This window comes from Trichechus manatus, unplaced genomic scaffold (assembly GCF_000243295.1).
Source record: "Trichechus manatus latirostris isolate Lorelei unplaced genomic scaffold, TriManLat1.0 scaffold00028, whole genome shotgun sequence".
In the NCBI taxonomy this organism is placed as follows: domain Eukaryota; kingdom Metazoa; phylum Chordata; class Mammalia; order Sirenia; family Trichechidae; genus Trichechus; species Trichechus manatus.
The window spans coordinates 13,043,146-13,056,709 of NW_004443964.1; the positions used below are offsets into that span (position 1 = coordinate 13,043,146).

Genomic DNA, 13,564 nt, shown 5'->3' on the forward strand with positions numbered 1-13,564 from the left:
GGTGCTTGGCTGAGTTCTTTATCTCTTCATTTGATGCTTAGGGTTTCAGGATTGACGTATGACTCTGTTTGACTTAGTTTTTCTGATCTTTGCTGCGGGGGGACGGCATGGTGCTTCTGACTATAGCGTCATGTTGCTTGCAGCCCCCTGCAGTGAATTTGCATCCTTGACCGAGAATTTTTTTTTTAAAATTTTTGTACTTTAGATGAAGGTTTACAGAACAAACTAGTTTCTCATTAAACAGTTAATACACATATTGTTTTGTGACATTGGTTACCAACCCCACAACATGTCAACACGCTCCCCTTCTCAACCTTGGGTTCCCCATTATCAGCTTTCTTGTCTTCTCCTGCCTTCTCATCCTTGCCCCTGGGCTGGTGTGCCCATTTAGACTCATTTTGTTTTATGGGCCTGTCTAATCTTTGGCTAAATGGTGTACCTCAGGAGTGACTTCCTTACTCAGATATAAGGATGTCTGGGTACCATGCTTTCAGGGTTTCTCCAGTCTTTGTCAGACCAGTAAGTCTGTTTTTTTTTTTTTTTTTTTTTTTTGTGAGTTAGAATTGTGTTCTACGTTTTTCTGCAGCTCTGTCCAGGACCCTCTATTGTGATCACTTTCAGAGCAGTCAGTGGTGGTAGCCCGGCACCATCTAGTTGTGCTGGACTCAGTCTGATGGAGGCTGTGGTAGTTGTGTTGACTGAGAACTTTTGTCAAATAAATTCATAGAATGTAATTGTCAAATGGCATATACATTAAAAAAAGTTTAAAATATTTTAGATTATTCTACATAAAACTTTTGCCAATTTTACAGTGCTACCAAAGTGTTAGAAGTCCCTGGGTAGCACAAATAGTTAAGTACTCGAAAGGTTGGTGGTTCAAACCCACCCAGAGGTGCCTCAGAAGACAGGCCTGATGTTCTGTTTCTGAGAAGTCACAACCTTGAAAACCCGATGGAGTAGTTCTACTCTGTACATATGGAGTCACCATGAGTCAACAACTAACAACAACCAAAATGTTTAAAACTACTCTTTTCCCCACGCGCTTCTGTTGTCCCCTCATTCTTTTCTTTGATAGTCTGATAAGCGAATTCATATCTCCTTGTTTGAATGTGTATTTCTTTTATTACTAAGAGAGGTAGAGCATTGTTTCATATATTTAGGTGCAGCTGGTTGATGGGTTCAGTTCCACTATATCCTTGTTGGTTTTTCTACTTGTTCTATTCTTGAGAAAGACGTGTTAGACCCTGCAACTATAATTGTGATTTTATCTATTCACCTTCACCTCTGTCAGTTTTTGCTCCATGTATTTTTGAACTTCTGTTGTTGGAGGCATAAACTTTTTGTATTGTTATATCTTCTTGATGAATTGACTGTACTTTTTGGATTTTTGTATCTTCATGGTGAATTGACTCTTTTATTATATGTAATGTCCCTCTTTCCCCCTGGTAATTTTCTTTATTCTGAACTCTACTTCAGTGTTAATAAAGTTACTCCAGCATTCTTTTGATTACTGTTTGTATGGTACATCGTTTTCCATTCTTTTATTTTTAGACTCCTTGTATCATTATATATGAAGCGAGTTCTTGTAGACAGTAGTTAATTTTTAAAATTCATTCTGACAATTTCTGTCTTTTAATTGTGTTTTTAGATCATTTGCATTTAATATAATTATTGATATTTTGGATTTAGATTTACCATTTATTATTTGTTTTCTGTCTTTTTTTGTTCCTGTTTCCCCTTTCCTGTTTTTGGATTATTTATTCATATTTTAGTATTCCATTTAAAATTTTCTGTTGTGTTTTGATGATTTCCTATAGGGTTTTTTGTTTTTTTTTTTTTGTAAAGTGGTTTCTCTAAGGATTACAAAATAGACACACTCCACTTTTTACAGTCTACTTGGAATCAATATTTTGCCTTTGTAAGTGGAGTACAGAAACTTTACCACCATAACTGAAAAACCAAACGTATTGCTGTTGAGTCGATTACCACCATACAGGTCCCTTTATGTTCCCTGTTACTAGTTTTCTTATGTGTTACATCTACATAAATTGAAATTTCCTTCAGACAAAGTTATAACTTTTTCTTTTAATTGTTAAGAGAACTCAAGAAGATAGTCTGTTATATTAACCTAGATCTTTGCCATTCTGTTCTTTAATCATTTCTCATGTTTTTGGTGTTCTTTTGGTATCATTTCCCTTCTGTGCAATGACTTTTCTTCATCTGTAAATGTTTTTCTTTCATTTTTTTAAGGATATTTTCACAGGATGTAGAATTCTGGGCTGACAAATACTTTCTTATAGCACTTTAAAAATGATGTGCTACTTCCTTCAGTTCTCCATAGTTTCTTATGAGAAACCTGCTCTCATTCAAATTATTATTTCCCTGCAGGTAATGCCTCTGATTGTTTTCAAGATTTTGCCTTGCCTTGCCTTTATTTTTCAGCAGTTTGATTATGATGTTGTCCAAGAATTTCTAAGAGCAGAAACAAAGTTAAAGTAATGCTAGAGGTTTATTAGTCAATCATATAATGCGCAAATTGGGCAACACACAGCATAAAGTGAGTGTTCCACAGAAATGGAGCAATATAGGGGTTTTTATAGTCCAAGGAATGAAGAAAAGTTGGGGAAGTTAAGGGGGTTTCCATCAGTCTTTCAGGTATTTGTGAAAATGTCCCTTGAAGCCCTTTCTTCTTTAGAAATGTCAGTTTTACTAAGAAGACAGATGACGCAGGTCTCCAGGAGGTCAGTGCCTGCTGACACAGGTTTCCAGACGGACGGGCACCTGTTGCAGCGGTACATTGACAGGGAACTGCCAGAAATTCAAGCCGGATTCAGAAGAGGACTTGGAACGAGGGATATCATTGCTGATATCAGATGGATCTTGGCTGAAAGCAGAGAATACCAGAAAGATGCTTACTTGTGTTTTATTAACTATGCAAAGACATTTGACTGTGTGGATCATAACAAATTATGGATAACATTGCGAGAGATAGAAATTCCAGAACACTTAATTTTGCTCACGTAGAACCTATATGTAGAGCAAGAGGCAGTCGTTTGAATAGAACAAGGGATACTGCATGGTTTAAAATCAGGAAAGATGTGTGTCAGGGTTGTATCCTTTCACCCTACTTATTCAGTCTATAATCTGAGAAGCTGGACTGTACGAAGAAGAACGGGGCATCAGGATTGAAGGAAGACTCATTAACAGCTTTCAATATGAGGTTGACACAACCTTCCTTGCTGAAAGTGAAGAGGACTTGAAGCACTTACTCATGAAGATCAAGGACTATAGCCCTCAGTATGGATTGCACTTCAACATAAAGAAAACAAAAATCCTCACAACTGGACCAGTAAGCAACAACATCATGATAAACAGAGAAAATATTGAGGTTGTCAAGGATTTATAATCAACACTGAGGCATTTTCAGTTGCCTCGTATGCATGTGAAAGCTGGACAATGAATAAGGAAGACTGAAAAGTAATTGATGCCTTTGAATTATGGTGTTGGAAAAGAATATTGAATATACCATGGGCTGCCAGAAGAACAAACAAATCTGTCTTGGAAGAAGTACAGCCAGAAAACTCATTAGAAGCAAGGGTGACAAGACTTTGTCTCACATGCTTTGGACATGTTATCAGGAGGGACCAGTCTCTGGAGAACATCATGCTTGGTAAAATAGAGGGTCAGCGAAAAAGAGGTGGATCCTCAATGAGATGGATTGACACAGTGGCTGCAATGATGGTCTCAAGCATAACAATGATTTTGAGTGTTGTGGGTTGAATTGTGCCCCCCTAAAATGTGTTTCAACTTGGCCAGGCCATGATTCCCAATATTATGTGATTGTCCACCATTTTGTCATCTGATGTGATTTTCTTATGTGTTGTAAATCCTACCTCTATGATGTTAACGAGGCAGGATTAGACGCAGTTATGTTAATGAGGCAAGACTCAGTCTATGAGATTAGGTTGAGTCTTAAGTCAATCTCTTTTGAGATATAAAAGAGAAAAGCAAGCAGAGAGACAAGGGAGTCTTATACCACCAAAAAGACAGTGCTGGGAGCAGAGTACGTGCTTTGGACCCAGGGTCCCTGTACCTGAGAAGCTCCTAGACCAGGGGAAGATTGATGACAAGGACCTTCCACCAGAGCTGACAGAGAGAGAAAGCCTTCCCCTGGAGCTGGTGCCCTGAATTTGGACTTCCAGCCTACCAGACTGTGAGAGAATAAATTTCTCTTTGTTAAAGCCATCCACTTGTGGTATTTCTGTTATTGCAGCACTTGATAACTAAGACAGTAAGGATGGCACAGGACCAGGCAGTGTTTCATTCTCTTGTACGTAGGGTCACTATGAGTTGGAATCAACTCGACGGCACCTAACAACAACAGCATGGTCACCATTTGGAAGCAGCAGTCAAGAAATCAAATGATATATTGCACCTGGCAAGTCTTTAAAAAACAAAGATATCACTTTGAGGGCTAAGGTGCGCCTGACCCAAGCCATGGTATTTTCAGTTGCCTCATATGCGTGTGAAGGCTGGACAGTGAATAAGGAAGAATGAAGAAGAATTGATGCTTTTGAATTATGGTGTTGGTGAAGACTATTGAATATACCATGGACTTCCAGAAGAATGAACAAATCTGTCTTGGAAGAAGTACAGCCAGAATGCTCCTTAGAATTGAGGATGGCAAAACTACATCTCACATACTTTGGACATGTTATCAGGAGAGACCAGTCCCTGGAGAAAGATGTCAAGCTTGGTAAAGTAGAGAGTCATCAAAAAAAGGAAGATGAGATGGATTGACACAGTGGCTGCAACAGTGGGCTCAAACATAGCAATGGTTGTGAGGATGGTACAGGACTGGGCAGTGTTTTGTTCTTTTGTTCATGGGAGTTGCTGTTATGGATTGAATTGTGTTGCCTAAAAATGCGTATCACCTTGGCTAAGCTGTGATTCCCAGTATTGTGTGGTTGTCCACCGTTTTGTGATCTGATGTGATTACACTATGTGTTGTAAATCCTAACCTCTATGATAATGAGGCTGGATTAGAGGCAGTTATGTTAATGAGGCAGGGCACAATCTACGGGTTTCGATTGTATCTTGAGTCAATCTCTTGAGATATAAAAGAGAAAACTGAGCAGAGAGGATAGGGAACTCTTTACCACCAAGCAAGAAGAGCCGGGAGAAAGCATGTCCTTTGGACCCGGGGTCCCTGCGCCTGAGGATCTCCTGGGCCAGGGGAAGATCGATTACAAGGACCGTCCCCCAGAGCCGACAGAGAGAGAAAGCCTTCCCCTGGAGTTGGTGCCCTGAATTTTGACTTCTAGCCTACTAGACTGTGAAAGAATAAATTTCTCTTTGTTAAAGTCAGCCACTTGTGGTATTTCTGTCATAGGAGCACCAGATAACTAAAACAGTCGCTGAGTTGGAACCAACTCCAGGGCACCTAACAACAACAACAATAGGTGCCTGTCTGGAATGTAGGGGCTAAAGACACAAGATGTTGGTTACACATAAATCTAAAGAAACCATCTAGTTATTACCTCTGTCTTAGGCTGGGTTCTCTAGAGAAGCAAAACCAGTAAAGCATATAAATATATAGAGAGATTTATATCAAGGAAACAGCTCACACGATTGTAGAGGCTAGAACGTCCCAAGTTCGTGGATCAGGGTAGAAGCCTCTCCCAGTTCACCTAGCCGCAGAAGCTGGTGAACCCAAGATTGGCAGATCTGAGAGCAGGGCTCCCGCTCACAGACTGTGCAGGTCAATGAATTCCAAGATAGGCAGGCAAGACTGCAAGGTTTTTCCTGATTCACGTAGCTGCAGGGGCTGGCGAACCCATTAGCAGGTTGGGGAGCAGGACTCTTGCTCGCAGGCTGTGAAGATCGACAAATCACAAGATCGACAGGTAAGCTGCTAGCTCAAGTCCCAAGAACCAGAGGTGAGATGACAAGAGCTTCTGGGTCTGAAACAAGCCAAAAACCTTGGCAATGCCAGCAGGAAGGAAGTAGCCGGCGGAGGGCAGGGAGATGAAGGCTGAGAGGGCTGTGAGCCGCCACAGGCCCCGCCCTCGCCAGTACCACTCAGTATATTCCATCACGGGGGTGATCACATATCAAATTTCAACAGGGAAGCGATCACAACATTATACAACTGCCAAAACACAGAATCATACACTAGCCAAGTTGACATACAGTCTTAACTATCACAGCCTGTAAGGATTTGATTATTTAATATCTTAAACTTTTGCCCCGTGAAACCAGGCCTCGGTGATGTTCTCCGAGCCTGACCCAGATGCTTCCATCTTGTTTTAGTTTCTATAGTGTTTATGAGGATGGATTTCCTTTGGTTTATCTCGTTTGGGGTTCACCGAGCTTCTTGAACTTCTAGGTTTATATCACTTAACAAATTTGAGAAGTTTTCAGCCAGTAATTTTCAAAGTATTTTTTTCAGCATTAGCACTTTTTCTCCTCTCCTGTGGCTCTGATAACACAAATGTCAGAGTTTTGATCTCTGAGCCTCTGTTCATTTTTTTTTCCCCTGTATCTGGCAGGCGGGCAGATAGAGAAGAAAAGCAACCCCCTTGGAGCCATACCTCCACTGAATGGAGAGGAAGGTTCCACCGTCTCAGAGTGTCTGTTGCAGTATGCTTTCAGTGTTGCAGTCTGGCATTGCTGCAGTGGAATTACTTGGGGGTTGGGGCACAGAAGAATGTAGAAAAGAAAAAAAGAAGGGGTCTTTCCACTTTTCTCTCTGAGCATTATGAGTTCCATTTCCCATTCTTCGAGCCAGAACAAGAGGAATTCTTCTGGAGCTCTCTCTTTGCCCCAGTGCCCACTTCTAGTGCATTGAGTTCAGTCTGGGAGATACTAGTGAAGAAAAAGTGACAAGGTCATGGCTGGTTTGGTGGTATTTCGAATTCTGGTCAAAATATTTTGCCTGATACAGTTTACTTTTCAGAGTTCTCAAATTGCTGCTCTATGCTGCCCAGGTAGGAGTTTGGAGTGTGCTTAATTTTATATTGCCTAGAACTGAAACCTGTCTTTAGTTTGTTTTTGCCATTAAAAATGGCACGTGCTCTAGCATTTGGTTTCAGTATTGTGTTTTTTGTTTTTTTTCTCCTTAAATAGATTGATCCAGAAAACATGGCCACTGCAATTAGGGAGGTGGGAGTTTGGAGACAGACCAGAACACTCCTACTGAAGAATTATCTAATTAAATGCAGAACTAAAAAAAGTAGTGTTCAGGTAAGTTAAATGATTCTTATGCCTTGTTACAGTTTATTTTGCTTTGGTATGTTCTGTCTGATTTATTTTGCTCAGTATATTTTTATTATAATTTTACTTCCTTAACTCCCTTTAATTTGCTTATGAAGTAGAATCTTTTTGTATTTGCTACAGAAAAATACCCAGATTACCTAATGCTTTCCAACTGTTAAAAAATTTAATAATGATTCCTGAATTTAGTTAATTTCTACCATCAGTGCTTAAGTTTGAACCTTTAGGCATCCATTTTCCAAGTTGGTGTTTCATGGACTAACATTCCACAGAAAACGTAGTGGAACATTATTCCATAGTTATATTCTTCCCGCACTCCCAACTTATGGTCTCTCCATTGAGTTTCACAAGATTACCAAAATACTGGCCCACATTTGTACCCACAAGCATGCCTTACTTTTAAAGTTAAAGAGGTAAAAGAAGATAAGAACTCTTGTTAACCAGCTATTAAGAATTTTAAAGAATAAAATACATTGTTCATCTCCTAAAATTGCCAGAACAAGTAAACAGCAAGATGAAATAATAGTTCATCCCTATTAAAGCTGAATATAGAACATAACTGAGTATAGTTTTAGAAGTATAAATTCAGGTATAATTAAAGTATACATTCTAATTTAGACTTCAAGAAAGACATTTTTTAGTAGGTTCCATTAAATTTTATATGAAAAAATGTATTATATTTTACATTAGTAATGTATTTAAATACTAGCTTTTATGTCAGTTTGTCACTTAAGTTTTAAAATATTTCAGTAGAACTGAATATAAAGGAAAAGTTACCTAATATGCCTGTTTGATTAGGTGAGATGCTGAACACAATATTTCTTTTGGGATAAAATTCCCTTTACTAAGGTCTTTTTGTACTTAAGAAAGGAGACCCAAATTCCTCTTTTTTTTTTAAAGTATTATGTCATTTGCATAGAAATCTGGTATTTTTTGCTGCCACTATCACATCTTATAATCACTCTGTTTCTGTCCTTTATTTTAGGAAATTCTTTTTCCACTATTTTTTTTATTTTGGTTAATATTAATTAGCATGATACATCCAAATAAGAAATACGAAGAAGTGCCTGATGTAGAACTTAACCCCATGGACAAATCTATCCTCTCTAACCTAATTCTTGGGTATACTCCTGTGACTAATATTACAAGAAACATCATGCAAAAAGTGTCTACTGATCACCTTCCTGATGGTATTGTGAGCTTATATTTGTATTCTGTCTATAACGTGAAGTCTCTTCAGTATTTGTCTGCCTGTTAGAAATATGTCTCTTCATCCAAATACAGTTTTATAAACATATGAAAGTCATTTAATTCTGTTGCTTTCTGTTTTTCATGAAACATTAACTTGTCTTCTTGGCAATAGGAAGAAGATTTTGTATATTTTCATATTTTATATTTAAATCTTAGACCATTTATAAAATAGATCAAGTATAATTTTTAGGCTAAAATATTTGATAGAGTATTTCATTTTGATTCTGATTCTAGTGTAATAATTAAGAAACTAGAAATATATGATAAAGTAAGTAGTATAATAAAACAGTAATCTTTTCAGGTTGTCATTCCTCTTTATGGGGCTATATGGTGTAAACTGAAGAAGTACTTGGTACTAGAGACTATGATTGTGGCTAAGTACTTGTTTCTGTTCTTTCAGTGTCTATACTTTTCACAAAGAAACAGGTTAGAAAACAGTGTAAGCAGTGAGGTACTAGTGGGACTAAAGTGGCTGTGAAAGAACCTGAGGGAAGAACTGGAGAAAGTAACTGAAATAACTATACTATGGGTTTAATGAAAAATGATGAATTATAGAAATAACAGATTAGCATGTTGTTATTAGTCATATAGGATAGTTGTAAAATTAATCAACTTCTAGTATGTGTCATCAAATTATTGGACAGTGTATCACTAAATGGAAGGAGTAAATTATATATTCAGGAACCAAATTGTATTTTTGCCGTTGGTTTCTTTCTCAGTTTTTGCTGTTTAATATTTAATCCTATATTTTATTGATATGTTTATTGGTATATTAAGTGCAAATAACGTGGATGGCATAAGAATTTAGTGTGCAAGCTCAAAAAACTGATCAGAGATTCTGAGAACAAAATTCATGGGTAATTCTGAATAGAAGGAAAGGTATATATAAAAAAAATCCAAATCAGCAAGTATTAACTTAGGTGCCAAAGTGGTAGAAAAGTATATAGAGTTTTAAAGTTCTGTCTTTTTAATAGCAGAACTATCTGAAAATGGGATATACATACATACATGGTAGCATGACATGGTTCCATGACTGGTAGGATGTTGAACTGCTGTTGTTAGGTGCTGTTGAATCAGTTCCGACTTACAGCGACTGTGTAGGATGGAGCAGAACTGCTCCGTGGGGTTTCCAAGGAGAGGCTGGTGGATTTGAACTGCTGACCTTTTGGTTAGCAGCTGAGCTCTTAACCAGTCTGCCACCAAAGCTCTTTATCCAAGTCAGTCCTGGAGTTCCATGTCTATCTTAAAGGTCTGGAATATCATGTTAGTTAATATTTAAACAATACTGTTAGTTTACAAAGCATTTTCATGTTTATTACTACATTTGATATTGAAACAATCTAGTGTGAGCAGCTAGGTAGCATAGATGAGGACACTAAGGTTCAGAGAGGTTAAATGACTTACCTGTGTACCCACAGCTAATGAATGACAAAGTTAAGTACCATTCCTGTGTTCTTTCCATTTCACCACGTTCTGAAGTTCTGTAGTGAAGCTTAGTTGGTTGTAAACAAAACTGCAAGAAAATATTTAAAAGCTGGTATTTGGTGCAAAAGGGAGCTGACTGCAATTATTTGTTTTCTCCACATATCATCTAAGAAAGGGACAAGCAATATTGGACTTAAGTGACAATTTGTATTCAAAGAAGAGTCACAGCATAGTTATTAAAATACATTACTTAGTTCCTGATAAGGATTATGGAATTTTACCCATAAGAAGAAATATTTAAAAATAAAATAGCCATTCATTTATCAAGGAGTTATCTATATAGTTTTACTTTGAGAGAGATAACTGAACTGCATTGCTTGTCATTCTTCTAATTATTATTACTGCCTGAAATCTTAATTTGAATTTAACAGTGTATCTGAAATTAAGCCTGCTGGTCAAGGATTTTAAAGAGAAAAGAGTGGAGATGATATCAAAACTATTCAGTATTAAAGTTTAGTATAGTGTATTGAAGTTTTTGAAAAATAGATAATCTTTTTGTGAAATAGGAATTCTGCATATTGTTTTATACTATACTTTATCGTATTCATAACTTAGTATTAAACTGACACATAATTTACATAATCAAATGACAGTTGAGTAGTTGGTAAAATTGTACTATTCACTATTTTTTGTTTAATATTATTTTCTTAGAAGGTCTGTATTCGTTTTTTCAAGAAGTTAGAGAAGAAATAGAAGTACTTAAAATATTACATTTGTCCAGTAGATTTGTACATTTCATCTACTGTATTATAGTAAACTTTTTAAATCTGTGAGTTAATTATATAGTTATATTATTTTGCAGTCATAATTACTGAAGAATATACAAATGAAAAAGAATTGATAGCATCCAGTCTTTCTAAGCCCACCAACTTTGTAGGTGTGGTTTTCAAAGATTTCATGTCCTATGAACTTCGTTTTTTTCCTGACAAGATTCCAGTATCTTCTATTTATATGGATTCAAGAGGTAAATAACCCTAAATTAATCACTGAAAATCAATCAAATGCATGTCTTTGCGGTCTCAGTTCATATGCATAATTTGATGAGGTTCAGCATTGGCACTTTCAGCTATACTTGTTTAGACGAAAAACTGTCAAGTGTAACATAAATATTTATATGTATACACAAATTATCTATGTACATATGCATATATCCAAAAAAAAACAACAAACCCTTTGTCGTAGAGGCAATGTCAACTCATAGTAACCATGTAGGACAGGGTAGAACTGCCCTATAGAATTTTCAAGGCTGTAAATCTTTTCTTTTCTTTTTTTTCTTATTGTACTTTAGATGTAGGTTTACAGAACAAGCTAGCTTCTCTTTAAACAGTCAGTACACATACTGTTTTATGACATTGGTTAACAACCCCACGACATGTCAACACTCCCTTCTCGAACTTGGGTTCCCTATTATCAGCTTTCCTGTCCCCTCCTGCCGTTTAGTCCTTGCCCCTAGGCTGATGTGCCCCTTTAGTCTCGTTTTGTTTTATAGGCCTGTCTAATCTTTGGCTGAAGGGTGAACCTTGAGAGTGACTTCATTACTGAGCTAAAAGGGTGTCCAGGGACCATACTCTCAGGGATTGAACCTCTGACCTTTCGGTTAGCAACCAAGGGCTTAACCACTGCGCCGCCAGGGTTCCTCTATACATATATACATAATATAAAATATATTTATATAACATCCATTTTAATTTTAATGCATTGATATATTCTATATAGATTACAGTAACATAAGCAAAATTTATCTTGAATTATATGATTTTGTAAAACTACATGTTTTTCTCCATGTAAATTTTTTCACATACGTTACAGGTTTTACCACAGGCAATGGTCATATCTTTAAAATCTCAGGGTCTTCCACCAATGAACTTTATTAGTTTTACATTTGAAACATGGAAAACCGACTTCAGTGCTAAAACTTATGAAGAGATGATGATCATCAGCCACAAACATTTATTGAGCACTGTTAAAGTCACTCTGCTAAGTACTGAATTAGTGACTTGATTCGAAGAAACCCTTACGGAAACGTTTGTTTTCTCTTTTCTTAAGATAGACTTGTTCTTATATCTGAAAGTGCTTTGAAGCTGATGTCATTGTAGTATAACTTACCTTAAAACAGAAAAGGGACATATTTTAAATAACTATGCTTACAGTTAATTCCTTTTCATTTTTATTGATTTACCAATGCCTTTCAGTATCTTAACACATGAAATGTCTTTATTTAAATTCTTAAATAAACAATCAGAATGTTATATAAATACTGTTTATTTTAGAAGGCAGTAGTTTATTTTCTATGGTCCTGTAGAGATTGATTGATTATATTACTTTGGTTAACTGTCTATTGTAACTTTAAAAGAAAGTAGTTACATGTTGTGCAAAACCTTCTGTCTCACAATTTTCTCCCTATAGCTGGCTGTTCAAAATCATGTGAGGCTGCTCAGTACTGGTCCTCAGGATTCACAGCTTTACAAGCATCTATAGATGCCACCATTATAGAGGTAAATATTAAAAGGAAGAAAATTAAAGCTAAGCCATGTTTTAATAATTATATCCTAATTCTTTACAATAGAATTTGGTTTGATTGATGTCAAATATACAAAATACATAACTTATTACAACCTGTTTAAGAAAAAAAATTAAGAAGGCATGTTTTATGATTTAATACTCGTTTGAAACCCACTTTACTTGATGATTTCTAAGGATATGAGTCAGCATTTATATATCTGCATTATTATATTGTGTTGACTATAGGTAATATTCATGAAGGATCTTATTTGCAGACTTTTCTCCTGGAATACAAACTGCTTATTTAAAAGATTGCAACTGTCTTTATTATCATAATCATAGTAGTAGATTTTATTTTTTATTTAAAAAACATTTAGCACTTATTTGCCAAACACTATTTCTTAGTTATATATAAACATTAACCCATTTAATCCTTAAAAACCCTATGAAATAGGTGCTGTTATTATGTCCATTTGTATTTGAAACTGAAACACAGAGATAAGTGGCTTCCAATACTGACTAGTAGCAAATCAGAGATTTGAACTCTGGCTTTTTGGCTCCCAGAAGTATGCTTTGAAAACTATATTTTGCTGTCCCTGGGATTGTGTATAAATGTTACAATTAGATTCTAGGGACGTGCTTAGACTTCATCCAGCTTTTCACATTTTAGCACAAAAACTAGCCATGATATTTATTTTAAAAATCTTTATTTTGTATCTGGGCTAGATAGCAGTAAGATGAAGTTCTCATAGAGTTCAAATTATTCAAATTAATCATACCTCATTCCTTGATGTCCTATTTGAATCTGTTGTTTATTTTTTCTAACTGAAATTTATTATACTGTAAAATATTATAATTTAGATTATGTATCTAAACAGTTATCTCTACTAAACGGTATGTTTAGAGCATATATGAATAGTAATAGAGCTGGAATTAAGAAAGGAGCAGAATTCCATCTCTGTTAGTTGCTTGTTGTGTGAATTTGGACAGTTTATTTAACAGCTGTGTCGTAAAATGACTACCATAATAATGCTTTACTTGACAGAGTAGT

At 36.2% G+C, this 13,564-nt stretch overlaps 1 protein-coding gene across 2 annotated transcripts in view; it reads left to right on the plus strand.

Moving 5' to 3' along the window:
- Positions 1-13,564, plus strand: part of ABCA5 (ATP binding cassette subfamily A member 5) — a 102,390-nt gene that overhangs the window by 30,315 nt on the left and 58,511 nt on the right. Inside the window, exons 2-5 of one of the 2 annotated variants that reach the window (XM_004374183.3) lie at positions 7,129-7,245; positions 8,261-8,465; positions 10,814-10,975; positions 12,418-12,506. In XM_004374183.3, coding sequence (XP_004374240.1) covers positions 7,144-7,245; positions 8,261-8,465; positions 10,814-10,975; positions 12,418-12,506 — 558 coding nt within the window. In that variant the 5' untranslated portion in view covers positions 7,129-7,143. Of the gene's footprint in view, positions 1-7,128; positions 7,246-8,260; positions 8,466-10,813; positions 10,976-12,417; positions 12,507-13,564 lie in introns of those variants that run through there. The other variant, XM_023729281.1, reaches the window with a different exon arrangement.